The sequence below is a fragment of the Monodelphis domestica genome, chromosome 5 (genome assembly GCF_027887165.1).
Source record: "Monodelphis domestica isolate mMonDom1 chromosome 5, mMonDom1.pri, whole genome shotgun sequence".
Taxonomy (NCBI): domain Eukaryota; kingdom Metazoa; phylum Chordata; class Mammalia; order Didelphimorphia; family Didelphidae; genus Monodelphis; species Monodelphis domestica.
The window spans coordinates 229,606,846-229,619,944 of record NC_077231.1 but is presented as its reverse complement, the minus strand read 5'-3'; the positions used below and the strand labels follow the sequence as shown (position 1 = coordinate 229,619,944).

Genomic DNA, 13,099 nt, shown 5'->3' with positions numbered 1-13,099 from the left:
TTCTGTTAAAACTAGAGCTATTAAAGCCTTTGAGCATCAAAGGTGTTTGGTAATGAGCCAGCCACAATGATTGGCAATGTAAAACAATGTAAAACAATTTAACTTTGCTTTGCTCCCTGACCTGTGGCTGGATGTTTACCTTATAATTTGGCAATGAGAAATTATTTCAGCAGAAAGAAGCAATGCAAATAAATTTACTTAGCTAATACTACATACATTTCTTAGAATTCTGGGACCATGGGCAGAGTTGAATAGAAAAAATGTAGAGGAAACCTTTTCTCTATATCCATAAACACATTGCATGTATACACAGCTACTCCAGCTTGACATCTTTAAGCTGGCAGTTGTACCCAACTCTGCCCATGGTTCTAGAACCACATAAGAAATTTAACAACAGTAAGTAAATTTAACTTGGCCTTGCCTCTTCCTACTCATATTACTTCTCACAGACAAACAATAACAAAAACAGCTAGAGGGCAAGGAAGGTGTCATTTATATTCTTTTATGTGGCATATATTTGTGAATCATTCATTACTGAACAAGCTTTAAGATCATTATAACTGCTTTTTCACCAGGGTGACTTCTTAGATTATTTAGTCAGAAGAAAATGAAATGACTTAAGAAAAAATTAAAATTTGATTAAGATGAAGATGGTCACCATAAGCTTACATGTAGGACAATCTGAAAACTACATTAATTCATTGGGATTGAATTTTTATTTGCTATAATATTGAATTACTTTCTGGTTTACCGAGAGAAGCTCCTCTCATTTACATTGACTAATGTAATGATTGGTGTTACTGATCTGTTCAGTATTAATATAGATTCTTTTGGGGAAATAGTTGTTAATAAGTCTTCTCACTATTCTTGAATATTTTTTATGTGTATCATTCATCCATTTTTATGTCACTGTAATGTCTGCAACTGTAATTTTTTTCTTTGACATTTAGGTGTTTGGGATAAAATTCTGGAGCCTGTTGCATGTGTTCGAAAAGAATCTGAAATGCTTCAGCTCTTTCCTGGGTATTTAAAAGGAGAAGATCTGTTTGGTTTAACAGTCTCTGCTGTGGCAAGAATAGCTGAATCAGTGAGTGCTTTGATTAAGTGGTAAAGTAGAAATTGTCTAACATCATGGAAAATTCCTGTGAAACACTTGTGTACTAGGAAAAATTAAAAAAAAAAAAGGTTCTTTCTTCTTTTGATTCTGGATCTTTTCTGCCAAATTATTTACTTTTAAAGATAATGGCTATAATATATTCTTCAGAATTGACTTATTCCACACAGTTGCAGATACCATAACAGGTAAGAGGCAGATTTTTCCAAGGCAAATAATTCTTGATGTTATGAATCCACTTGAGAAAAGTACAAGAAGTCTCCATAGGCCATTTACTAGAATCCTTTGGGTGGCTCAACACTGCATGAATCCTTTTTTTTTTTTTAATTAAGTTTGCAAGAGTTTGTATATTTAGAGAGCCTGGGAAGTCAATTGAAAACTTAAATTCTCTTAGAGACATGTTATACTTCCCTAAAATAGTCTGTACTAACTTCAGATCTTGGACTGTATATGCTGTGATTCTTAAAAGGAAAATGAAATTGATATGCAAAAAAACAAGAAGGTGGACAGTGTAAATAGTGGGCATGTGAAGCTTAAACTTTCAAGGAGTTATCAATTTGCTAAAGCAGTCCATCTCCACCCATGATCAAAAGTTGATTGTTTCCTAAGCCCCTGGAATGTTATAAATGACTATGTTCCCTGTGTGATAGAAAGCTAATTTATAAGGTGGTGCCATGTTCTCAATCCCATTTGGTATCTGCGTTGCTTGCAGTGTCCGAAGAGAGCATATCCTTTTCTTTTTTAGTTTGCATACTTATAAATGATGTTTGGTCCCTTACAAAGATGATTGGATTTAGAAGAACCAAATTCCTATCCCTGCTGTGCCACTTATTCTGCTGCAGGATGCCCTATCTGTAAAATCAGTGGGTTGGGCTAGAGGATTTCTGAGTTCCCTTCTATGATCTATGGGTGCAAGTTTTCAGAAAAGCATTTTAAAACAAAAAGTACACCTTTATCCTTGAAAATGTTCACAAGCAGTGTGTGTACTGTTGTGGACTGATATTTTCATAGGAAATCCCAGATCCCTTTTTTTTGGGCCATGCTTGCACTTTTTCACAGTTCCGAACAAGAGATGACCACGATGACTCTATCCCATCCGACCGAGGCATATTCACTTTTGTCTGTTTCCTTCTTCCTTGCAGCTTCCTGGGGTTGAGGCATGTGAAAACTATACCTTCCGATATGGCCGGAACCCTCTCATGGAACTTCCTCTTGCCATTAACCCCACGGGCTGTGCCCGTTCTGAACCTAAAATGAGTACTCATGTCAAGAGGTTTGTGTTAAGGTATTTTGTTTTAACTTCACATAGTACAGCCCAGGGTTTCTAGGCTCTGTAGTGGTTTCCTTGTGCTTTATTTGTTTGCTGCTCACAAACCCTGTTTTTTCCGGCTGTGGATGTGCATGCCCCAATGGAAAGAGCTCTGCCGTGTTGTATTTGCTAACCAGCTTTCAGTGTCTGTGTGTCTTATCAGAAAGAATCCAAAAAACCAAGTGGCTTTGTCCCTTATTCAGAGATATCTTCAGTTTTCTTTGTATTTTTCTGTTTATATGCCGACACCTGCAGGCCTCACACCTTGAATAGCACCAGCACCTCGAAATCCTTTCAGAGCACAGTCACGGGAGAGTTGAACGCCCCTTACAGCAAACAGTTTGTCCATTCCAAATCCTCTCAATACCGGAAAATGAAGACTGAATGGAAATCCAACGTATATTTAGCACGGTCTAGGATTCAGGTGAGCTGGAACTCTTATCTATGGATTCATTTTGTGCTCTGCATAGATGGCTGATAAAATGTCCAAAATAGAGGTACAGTCAGAATTTCACACTGCTATTAAGATGGTTGTTAGATTATCTATTTCTATGCCCAAATAATCTGCCATACATAATGACAAAGTGATGATTAACTGTAGATTCAGACTATGAGTTACTTTAGACAAGGTAACAAGCTAATTAGGGTGACAATTTCAAACACTTTAAGGGATTGTTATCAGGGCGTATTTAATAAAAGTGAGTAGAGAAGAGTGAGAGACAGGATGGCTATTCACGGCTCAGAGGGTTATGAGGTTGAACAAAGTTCAATTTCTTTACTATTTCCAAAGAATAAGAAAGCCTCTCTGAAAACATGGACCTAGTTTTCTCACTATTTTGGTTGTTAATAATCATATTTTAGTTTTACAGTCCTGGAAGATGTTGAGTTTTTGGAATGTTGTACCAAGTACACCTAGTGTGTTAAGTCAAGTAGATTAAGAAAAGAAAATTCACCTCCTTGTCATCAAAAGTATCAAAGCTTATGGAGTGTAAAAGTTAAGCTATAATTGGAAATTTCTATTCCTACTCCAAGTTGTTTATCCTGCCATATGGATGGCTTCTGAATAAAACTGTAGTGTCATGCTGAAAAATAATCTTTGTAAGAAGAAAAGAAAACACAGTAATGATTTCTTTTTAAATTCTTTGTCACGCTTTCATCTCCTTCAGGGACTCGGGAAAAACCTAGACTAAGATCACGCCCAAGGAGTGTGAAAACTCAGTTTAGTAGATAAGCTGCACCGGGATTTTCAGGGGTGGTATAATCATAATTAGAGTAGGAAAAGGTACATCTTCTAAAGAGTTAAAGAATGAGATAATATCTACTTAGTAGAGTTTCTTACCACCACCTTCCCAGGCTTGCCCCAGAGAATGTAGTCCATAGGAAAAACTTACTTTCTTAGCCATCACCATTATAGCTTAGCAACCTTTATGTGTCCCTGAAGATCCTTCCAAGAATGAATCCTTTTGACTGAGTAGGACTTAGTCTCACTTAGCTTGCAGTTGGTTCTCTAGGCCAAATTAGCAGCATTAGTTGAGCCTGCAGACTTTTTATCAAGGACAAGAATAAGTTATATTTTGAATTTTTTTTAACTGCCCTGAAATCTTTGGAGCCTTTGAAGTCTTCCTTTCCACCCAAATAATATTGTAAGACAAATTTTTAGTCACTAATGTATTTAGCTCATTCTCCTTTCTGCTGATGTGATTACATGATCATTTTAATATAGTACAACATGGCAACAAGATAACAGTGGTAACTAATTGGGAAAGGCTGAAATGTTTATGTTTTCCTTAAGATCAGGTCTGACCATGTTATTTCTCTGACCTGTTCATTCCAGCAGCTTTCTATTTCATCTAGAACATAAAACAATTCATTCTCTTCAGCTTTTACCAACGTGGCCCTACCCTGTTTTTCCAGTCCTCATTGGATACTCCTCCATCCACTCTTCCCTTTTCTCTTCACTTGTAGCACTCTCTATTTCCCTTCTCCGTGCCTTTGCAATGGATGTCCCCTATACTTAGAATGTACTGCTGCTTTCTCTTGATAGCCTCCCTTTCTCTTTCTTTCAAATACAGCTCAGACACCACCTTTTGCATGAAACATTACATGATCGCAATTTTTAGGGCCTTCACTTTCAAACTACTTTCTATTCTCTAGCTCTTTCTGTGTATCTATATATATATAGCTGTATTCTTCTTGTCTCCTATTCTCTTCATGGTACCTGACACATGATGGGTGCTTAATACATAATTAATTAAAAGTCATACCTCTATGGTTAGAATTTATTTTGTTGTTCAGAATAATTCAAGTCTAACTTTAATAGCAATGAGGATGAAAAGCTTCTCCAAGAATCTGCAACAAGTAGGTATACTTTTAAGCAACCTCATTGAAGACTTATAATGCCTGGTTGTTTGACTGAATGGTTTGTTGCTTTTATCTTCCTTCATGAATTCATCTGTCTTTACTTGGGAAAACAGCCTTAAATTGACCAGTTTTCCAAATATTTTAACACTTTGTATAAATGTTCGCGTTGAGGAAGTCTGAATCATGGTGGTGTGCTGTCAATCTATTTATCATGGAGCATTGTTTAGTGTTGATCTTGTGCACCCCCACTACCCCCAAAGTAAGAGTGAATTTATTATGATAAAAAGGGACAAATATCACAAATAATAATGGTGGAATGTAGAAAGATCATATATAGATTGATGAAGTTTTAGAACTATATGGCGAAAGTCTTCAAACAGTCCAGGCAGAGTAAGGAATTAAGCTTTTTTCTAACCCCTACCTTCTGTCTTAGAATTGATACTAATTATCAGTTCCAAGAGCAGTAATAAGGGCTAGGCAATGGGAGTTAAGTGACTTGCCCAAGATCATACAGCGAGGAAGTGTTTGTGGTCAAATTTGAACCGAAGACCTTCTGTCTCCAGGCCTGGTACTGTATCCATTGAGTTGCCCCAGGAATTCATAAGTTTCAAATTGTTAGCATATACAATGAAAAAAACTTTGATCTCTTAGGTGTGGCTTATTTTAACAACATATAATTGGTGTTCTTGATGCTGTTCTGAATTTCATGGTGTCCTTTTACAGGGACTAGGCTTATATGCTGCTAGAGACATTGAAAAGCACACCATGGTCATTGAATACATTGGAACCATCATCCGAAATGAAGTAGCAAACAGAAAAGAGAAGCTTTATGAGTCTCAAGTAGGTATTCTATGTACACGTTTGCAGATCTTGCTGTACAACTCAAACTATGATCAAGCTCCTGCCAGCTTCCCACTACAGAGAAACGGGACCAAATCTGGTCGTGTGGTTCTGTCAGCTTTGGACAAAATGCTTGCAGCCTCCTCCACTTCAAGCTACAGAATATCTCTCTGTGCCATGTGTATCTCTAGTAAAGTGTGACTGCACGTAATGTTGTTACATGAATTTTATCTATGACTGTGCTAGCATTTATGAAGAGAGGTGATGTTCCATGTCAGCTCAAGAAATCTCCCTTTTCTCCAACCTGTTTCATGACAAAATGATTAGCAAATGGAAGTGTGAACAGAGAATAGTTGTGTTAGGTTGATAATGGCTGATGGCTTCTTGTTAAGGAAAATGACATTGAATATGGCTTTCTTTCCCTTCTTTTTAGAATCGGGGAGTGTACATGTTCCGCATCGATAATGATCATGTCATTGATGCCACATTGACAGGAGGGCCTGCAAGGTAAGTGATCCTAGAATTAAGTTAGCTTTTTTCACATAATAAAGAAAAATTGAGTAGTGGGGTGCTATCAAGTAGTTTTTCCCCAACTTAAGGACAACTTAAGGACAGATAAATGAATAAATTTGTAAGATTTATTTAAGATGGTTTAAGTTGCATTTGCAGTTTTTCAAGGTAAAGGATGATAGGAAGGCAATTAGTGATTTTAATTTTAATAGAAATTGAGTTTTGTTTAGATCTTTATGTATGAGAATTAAATATGCTTTTCAAAATGATGGTTTGCAGGTATATCAACCATTCATGTGCACCTAATTGTGTGGCTGAGGTGGTGACTTTTGAAAGAGGACATAAAATCATCATTAGTTCTAATCGAAGAATCCAGAAAGGGGAAGAAGTAAGTAACTGATGGAATGTTGGAATTTTTTATTAAAGAAAGTTATCATGCTTAAGGCCTTGACAAATTTTACCTATGAGGAGATTGTATTTAAAAAAAAAATTATGTTTTACCAAATGGCAGTGAAAAATCCCCCCTATTTTTCAAATATGGGTCAAATCAGGCTGATAACAAGAAAGTTTTTATGGAAAATTGGGTACTCAAGAGAGCTCTGAGGAGCTGTTCCTGGCCTTTTTTATACTTTCATTTGTGACATAAATAATTGCAAGGAAACAGAACTTCCTAGAACTTTGTGACTTATAAAATAGTCTCTGGGATAGAGTGTATATATAAAGGTATTCGAGGTTGTCCATGGGAATATAAAGTTTTGCAAAAGATTTCTTTTTTAACAGACTACATCATTTATCCACAGGCACAAAATGGTACTTTTCCCATAAACTCTAAAGACTTTTGTGAAAATTCCCTGCCATTTCTTCTAAGTTTAGCCATCAGCCTACCACTGACTAATATATGATATTAGAACTGGAAGACACATGGGAATTTGGTAGACCACTCTCTTGCCTTTATACAACAACAAACTGATGATCGTCTGCAGTGATCTTTCTGCCTATTAAGTTGTTAGAAAGCTTCAATTCTGGGAAAACTTTTCCCATATTGAGTTAAAATCTGCTTCCTAACTCCTGCCATTTGGTCCCCATTTCTAACTTCTTCTCTAACAACAAACAATTCTAATCTCTCTCCTCCCTTTTAGCCCATCATAATAGCCCTTAGAAAATGTGTCCATCTCTCTTAAGTTGTCAACTTCAAGCTAAATAAACATCTTTATGTCCTCCCTTAATTCTTTATAACGTTTGAATTCTAGATAGCTGTCTCACCATTCTAGCTGTGTTCCTCTTCCAAAATCTTATCCAAAGCCTTTCATATGTTTTGAACACATTAAAGATGTGATCTGCTTGCTGAGGAGTATTATGTCCTGGCCAAGGAACTTTGTATTTTATCCTATATGCAGTTTTTTGAGCAGAGAAGTAGAATTGGCTAGACCTGTGCCTTAGGAAGATTATTTGAAAGATTATCATGATCAACCAGGAATGAATTAAGATGCTCATGAATGGAGAGAAGAGGGTAGATGTGAATGTTAAGTAGGCAGAAATGGCATGACTGGATGTGAGGAGATGAAGACAAGGAAAGGGTTTTGATGGTTATTAGGAGGATCATGATGTCTTCACAGGTCAGAAAGGAGAGGAAATATTGGAGGAAGGGCAGAGCAGGAGGAATAAGGAATTCTTTTTTAGACATAATGAGTTCCAGATATCCAGAAGTTAAGCAGACAACACTCTGCTATATTTCAGGAGATATGGGCTAGGTATATACATTTTGAGGAATATTATTGAACATATTTATGTTTACTATATAATAGATATTGTAAACCTTAAAATTTCTTAGACTTATAATGTTGGAAATTTCACCATTGGGAAATTTCATACTTGAAGAATTTCCTACTGATAGTGGGAACTCTATTGGAATGTGAACCCCATTGGCATGGGAGGTTCCTTCTCTTCCCTACTTAAGATTACTTTAGGACAGAAACCTTTTGCTGAACAATGGAAAGGGCTTTGACCTATGCTTAAGCATAGAACAGGAAGTTCTTTGAGTCATGATTGATTTTAGAATTGATACAATAGAGATACTTGGAATGACAGAACCAGGTCTTTTGGAACTTCCAATCTCCACCCTACTCAGGGTAACAAGATTTAGGAAGGACTGCAGCAAAGGATCAAGATTTAATTATTTGAGAATATGACCTTCAACAGACATGTGCAAAGCCACAGACCTCTGGGCAGTCCTGGGTTAAGCTAGAGCCACCATTGGCACAGGGAAGACATGGACAGTGATTGGTAGATGTGAGAACTGAGTGGAGGGAACTGAGATGGTTTCCTTAAAGATAGAGGGGTCTGAGGACTGGGGAGTGGTTGGAGAGGTTTTGCTCTGAGAGGTTGTACTCTGAGAAGCTTGCTCTGAAGGAAGCTGGAGGTGGAGGCCTCTGAGCCTGTTTCTCCATTTTGGTCATGTGAGTGATAGGGACTGATCTCTTTTCTTTGCCTCAGCTATCTAAGGGCTTGGGCCTTTTGGCCCAGCCTAAACAGAGGGGGTATTTAAGCCCTATTCCCTTCTCTCTCTCTCTCTCTCTCTCTCTCTCTCTCTCTCTCTCTCTCTCTCTCTCTCTCACACCTTTCTTCCTCCTGTTTGTAACTAAACTCCATAAAAGGTTGACTGCTGACTTGAGTTTTCATTAAGGAATTACATAGCTGAATTCCTTGGCGACCACGAAGGGACATATTATATGCACATCTGGAGAGAAATGATGTTTAAACCTGGGAAAACTGAGTTCTTCAAGATAGCAAGTGTAGAAGTCTATGACTGCTTAGGGAAAACATCCATGATAAGAGACAGAAGGTATATGTTGATCCAACAAAGGACCACTGAGAAGAGGTCACGAGAGAGTGGTATAATAGGGCCAAGCAAGGGAAGAGAGATGTTTAAGAGAGATGGACTGCTGATTTCAAAAGGAAAATTTAAAAAAAAATCGACAAGTAAGGAGCAATAATAGGTAATAGTTTGTGGAACAGGAGCCAAGAAGGAGTGACAGCAATAGAAGACTAAAGGCTGGAGATGGGTTTAACTTTTTTTCTTAAGGTGAGGTAGATGTGAATACTACTTAGAGACATCAGGGAGGGAGGAAGAAGGAACATTAAAAAGAGAGGGGTTGGGTATTAGGTATTGGGTATTGGGGCAACTCCCAGAGGAGACCTGCTATAATTAGGGCACAGGAGAAATTCAAAGGGCTTCCTCTTGCTCCTCCCAACCTTTCTAAAGCTGCTTGCCATAAATCTTTTAGCTAAACTGCCCCACTGGTTCCTCCAAGGTAGTTCTTTCCTTTCTCAAAGCTTCACAATTTGCCTGGACTAATTGTCCCTCCTAGAATCTTGAACTTAATACACTCAGGCACTAGTGGAGCCTTTTTTTTTTTAATACTTATTCGAAACAACTTTAAAAAGTGTTGCCATTTAAAAAGACAAAGGACCTGTGAGCTCCTGAGGGCAGGGAGCATCTGTTGTCTTGTGTCACCTTAGCTAAGCAAGGTGCCTGGCACTTAGTAAATCTTTACTGAATGAATTTCTGGAATGAATGGAGGAGCTGCAGAGGAAAGAGGTCCTTTACTAATATAGATTAGCACTGAGAAGAGAGTTGCTTGGGAGCAGAGATTGTTACTTTACCAAAGTCACTCACCCAACTAGTGTTTAGGAGACATAGAACTTGAGTCTTGGTCTGCCTGTCTCTGAGGCCAGTTCTTTATCCACTTTCTTTTTAGCTAAGGGTTTATTTATTTTTTGTTTTGTTTTGTTTTACAATAGCCTCCCATTCCTCTTGAACTATATTCTTTTTGAGACCTGGGCAGAATTGGATCATGCTCTCTCCTGTTTTCTCTCAACATTCTAAATAATGGTATTGTACCCATCTTTGGATATTGCAAACTGAAGATTTACCTAATTACTTTCCCCCATAATTCGTATATTGCCATGCAATTCTTTCTTGAGACCAAAAATAAAGCTGCCTTATTTCTTCCACGTCAGAGGTATCAAACTCAAGGCCTCCAGCAGCAATACTGTCTGGAGAAACTGAAATGATCTAGTCAAATAAATAGAAATACAGTAGGACATAGATAATGTTAATAAGTTGTTTTCTCAATTTGTGGCCTCTAAGAATCCTTATAAGTAGCTTTATTTCCATTTGACTTCAACACTGCTGCTCTACAATATATGATTTAGACAAAAGTCACACAAAATTTCGCTGTCACACTAAAAGGTCCTATTTCAAAGTCAGGGTCAACATTTGAAGAGCTGAATGTTAGAGTAAAATATTCATCAACAGAAGCAAAACCCCTTCCTTCAACAGATAAATTAATAGAAAATGTGATTCTTGTGCCAATGCACACATACCTACACTGAAATCTGTTTATAAAATATTCCCATTAAGACCACCCCTCCAACCCCCAACCCCCATCCCCTGTGAGTTTCTACAAGAGGCCAGCTCAGAATGAAAAAATCTTGGCTTGAAAAATGCTGAGTAAATTCCTTAGGGAGAAGGAAGATTCCTGGATCCAAGTCCGATCTTGGGCAAGTCAGTTTTCTGCATTCTTTTCAAGGTTTCCAAGTAAAATTATCAGAGAGAAGCAGCCCAAAGGAGCAAATGATTTTAAACAATGCTTTCTTGGTGTTACTTGACTCTTGAGTGAGAGGTATTCCTTCTTCTTAAGATAATTCCTTGTTTCTCTTTCTCCTGGGCAGCTTTGTTATGACTATAAGTTTGATTTTGAAGATGACCAGCACAAGATTCCATGTCACTGTGGAGCTGTAAACTGCCGGAAATGGATGAACTAAAATGCATTCCTTGATATCTCAGAGGGCTGCTTGACCCTAGGAAGACACGATTCAACACAATTGAATTTTCTGAACAGAAAAGGTTTTTTTATGTTTGTTTGTTGTATGATTTAAATCGCTTTTGGGAGTTGTGCTTTCTACATGTAGTCCTTGGGTTAAGAAGCACCAGAAGGAAGCTAGCTCAGGCAGACTTCCCAAAGCTAAATTACAGATGGTCCAGCACCTTTGCTTTTGAGCTTCTTGAGGAGAAACTTTGACTGGGGTAGAGCCGATGGCTGTCCTGCTCCATGGCAGGGGAAGGGTAGGAGGGGAGGGGGCCTCCTATGAATGTAAGACTGAAATCACCAGCGAAAGGGAGACGTCCAAAGTGCTGGCCACAGCCTTATTTGATAAAGGGGCAGGCCCTCTAATTAAAAGAAAATTTTAAATAAAGTAGACACCACTGAACAAGGAATGTACTGAAATGACTTCCTTAGGGATAGAGCTAAGGGATAATAACTTGCACTAAAATACATTTAAAATACTTGATTCCATGAGTCAGTTTATTGTAGTTTTTGATTTCTGTAAAATAAGAGAAACTTTTTGTATTTATTATTGAATAAGTGAATGAAGCTATTTTTAAAAAACAAAAGTTAGAAGAAAGCCAAGCTGCTGCTGTTACCTGCAGAACTAACAAACCCTGTTACTTTGTACAAATGTGTAAATATTTTGAGAAGAAAATTACAGTATAAAAAATAGTTATTGACCAAATGCTACCAGGCTCTGCAGCAGCTCGGGTGCTTATACAATGTTGATGGGGATGTTACAATATGATCTCGTGTTACTAAACATGCCATTATAACAATTATGTAGTAACCAAAATTTCAACTTACAAAGCTTTTTTTGTTTGTTTTTCTGGAGGCCCGACTGTGTCACCTGTTAGTACTTCATTGTCTCATATACTTTCAGGCTGGTAGAAAGACAGACTCACTCACATACTATGACAACTTTTCTAGATGTTTTAATAATTGAGATTAATTTTTTTCATATTATATTGTTGCATCCCTACTTCAGTCAGGTTTTTTTTGTGTGTGTGTGTGCTTACAATTTGTGATAACTGTGAATAACTGCTTAAAAAAATAAACCCACCCAAACTGAAGCTGAACTCCTCCTCCCCTACCCCTACCCCCCTTCCTGCAACAAAAGTAGTTTTAATTAGGTCATTGGTTCAGGCCACAAATGAATCATGTAAACATAATAGGATCATGTAGAAAGAGAGCTTAAAATTTTTCCCCAAAGCCTTCTATTTAAGGAAAACACATTTAAAAGGAAAAAAAAAAAGAATTATGTGTGCAGCTGCAGGACTCTGGCAACAGGGGTTTGGAAAATGTAATTTAAAGATGTGTTTGTATGGACTGTTTTTGTTTACATTTCTTTTATAAAAAAATAAACACTGTTTGTGTTTGCTTGTAGAAACTTAATCAGCATTTTGAACCAGGTTAGCTTTTTATTTTATACTTAAAATTCTGGTACTGACACTTCACAGGCTAAGTATAAAATGAAGTTTTTTTTTGTGTGCACAATTAAAGTGGACTGTAAAACTGTTAGTATATCAGTGGTACAGTTCTAAACTTGTATTGTATATGGCATGATGTATTTTTATCTTACAGAATAAATCAATTGTATATATTTTTCTCTTGATAAATAGTTGTATGAAATTGTTTCTTGAATATTTTTCTTCTCTTGTACAAATATTCCAACATCCTACCAGTATTTGTCTTACAGGATTTTTTTTTTTCTGTTCTGTATAATAGTACCTAATGTTGGCAAAAAAAATTTTTTGAATTTTTTGAAGTATACAGAGTGTTATGGGTTTTGGAATTTGTGGAAACAGATTTAGAGGATCAGCATTTACAAATAAAATATTTTACATCTATAATGGCTGCTTCACATTTCCCTTGGAGGACATTTCCCCCATAGCTTCTTTTTTCTCAGGGCTTCCAGGATGTGTTGCTGGTTCAGTTTCTGGGGGCAATTTGGGTGGTAGAAGCAGCCCCATTGCTTTCTTCTAAGATAATTGATTCAGTCTCAGGTAATGTCAAATATTAAATCTTGGACTCTGCTTCAAAGGAGGAAAGCAAGATCCAAGCTGGTATTTT

The 13,099-nt window shown here is 37.2% G+C and overlaps 1 protein-coding gene across 12 annotated transcripts in view; it reads left to right on the top strand.

Moving 5' to 3' along the window:
- Nucleotides 1-12,879, top strand: part of KMT2C (lysine methyltransferase 2C) — a 337,243-nt gene extending 324,364 nt beyond the window's left edge. For 10 of the 12 annotated variants that reach the window (XM_056799936.1, XM_056799944.1, XM_056799939.1 and 7 more), the window contains 7 exons: nucleotides 951-1,087; nucleotides 2,257-2,399; nucleotides 2,679-2,847; nucleotides 5,508-5,624; nucleotides 6,058-6,131; nucleotides 6,414-6,522; nucleotides 10,869-12,879. In XM_056799936.1, the coding sequence (XP_056655914.1) occupies nucleotides 951-1,087; nucleotides 2,257-2,399; nucleotides 2,679-2,847; nucleotides 5,508-5,624; nucleotides 6,058-6,131; nucleotides 6,414-6,522; nucleotides 10,869-10,961 (842 nt within the window). In that variant the 3' untranslated portion in view covers nucleotides 10,962-12,879. The remainder of the gene's footprint in view (nucleotides 1-950; nucleotides 1,088-2,256; nucleotides 2,400-2,678; nucleotides 2,848-5,507; nucleotides 5,625-6,057; nucleotides 6,132-6,413; nucleotides 6,523-10,868) is intronic. The other 2 variants (XM_056799941.1, XM_056799940.1) reach the window with 1 other exon arrangement.
- Nucleotides 12,880-13,099: the final 220 nt, after the last annotated feature.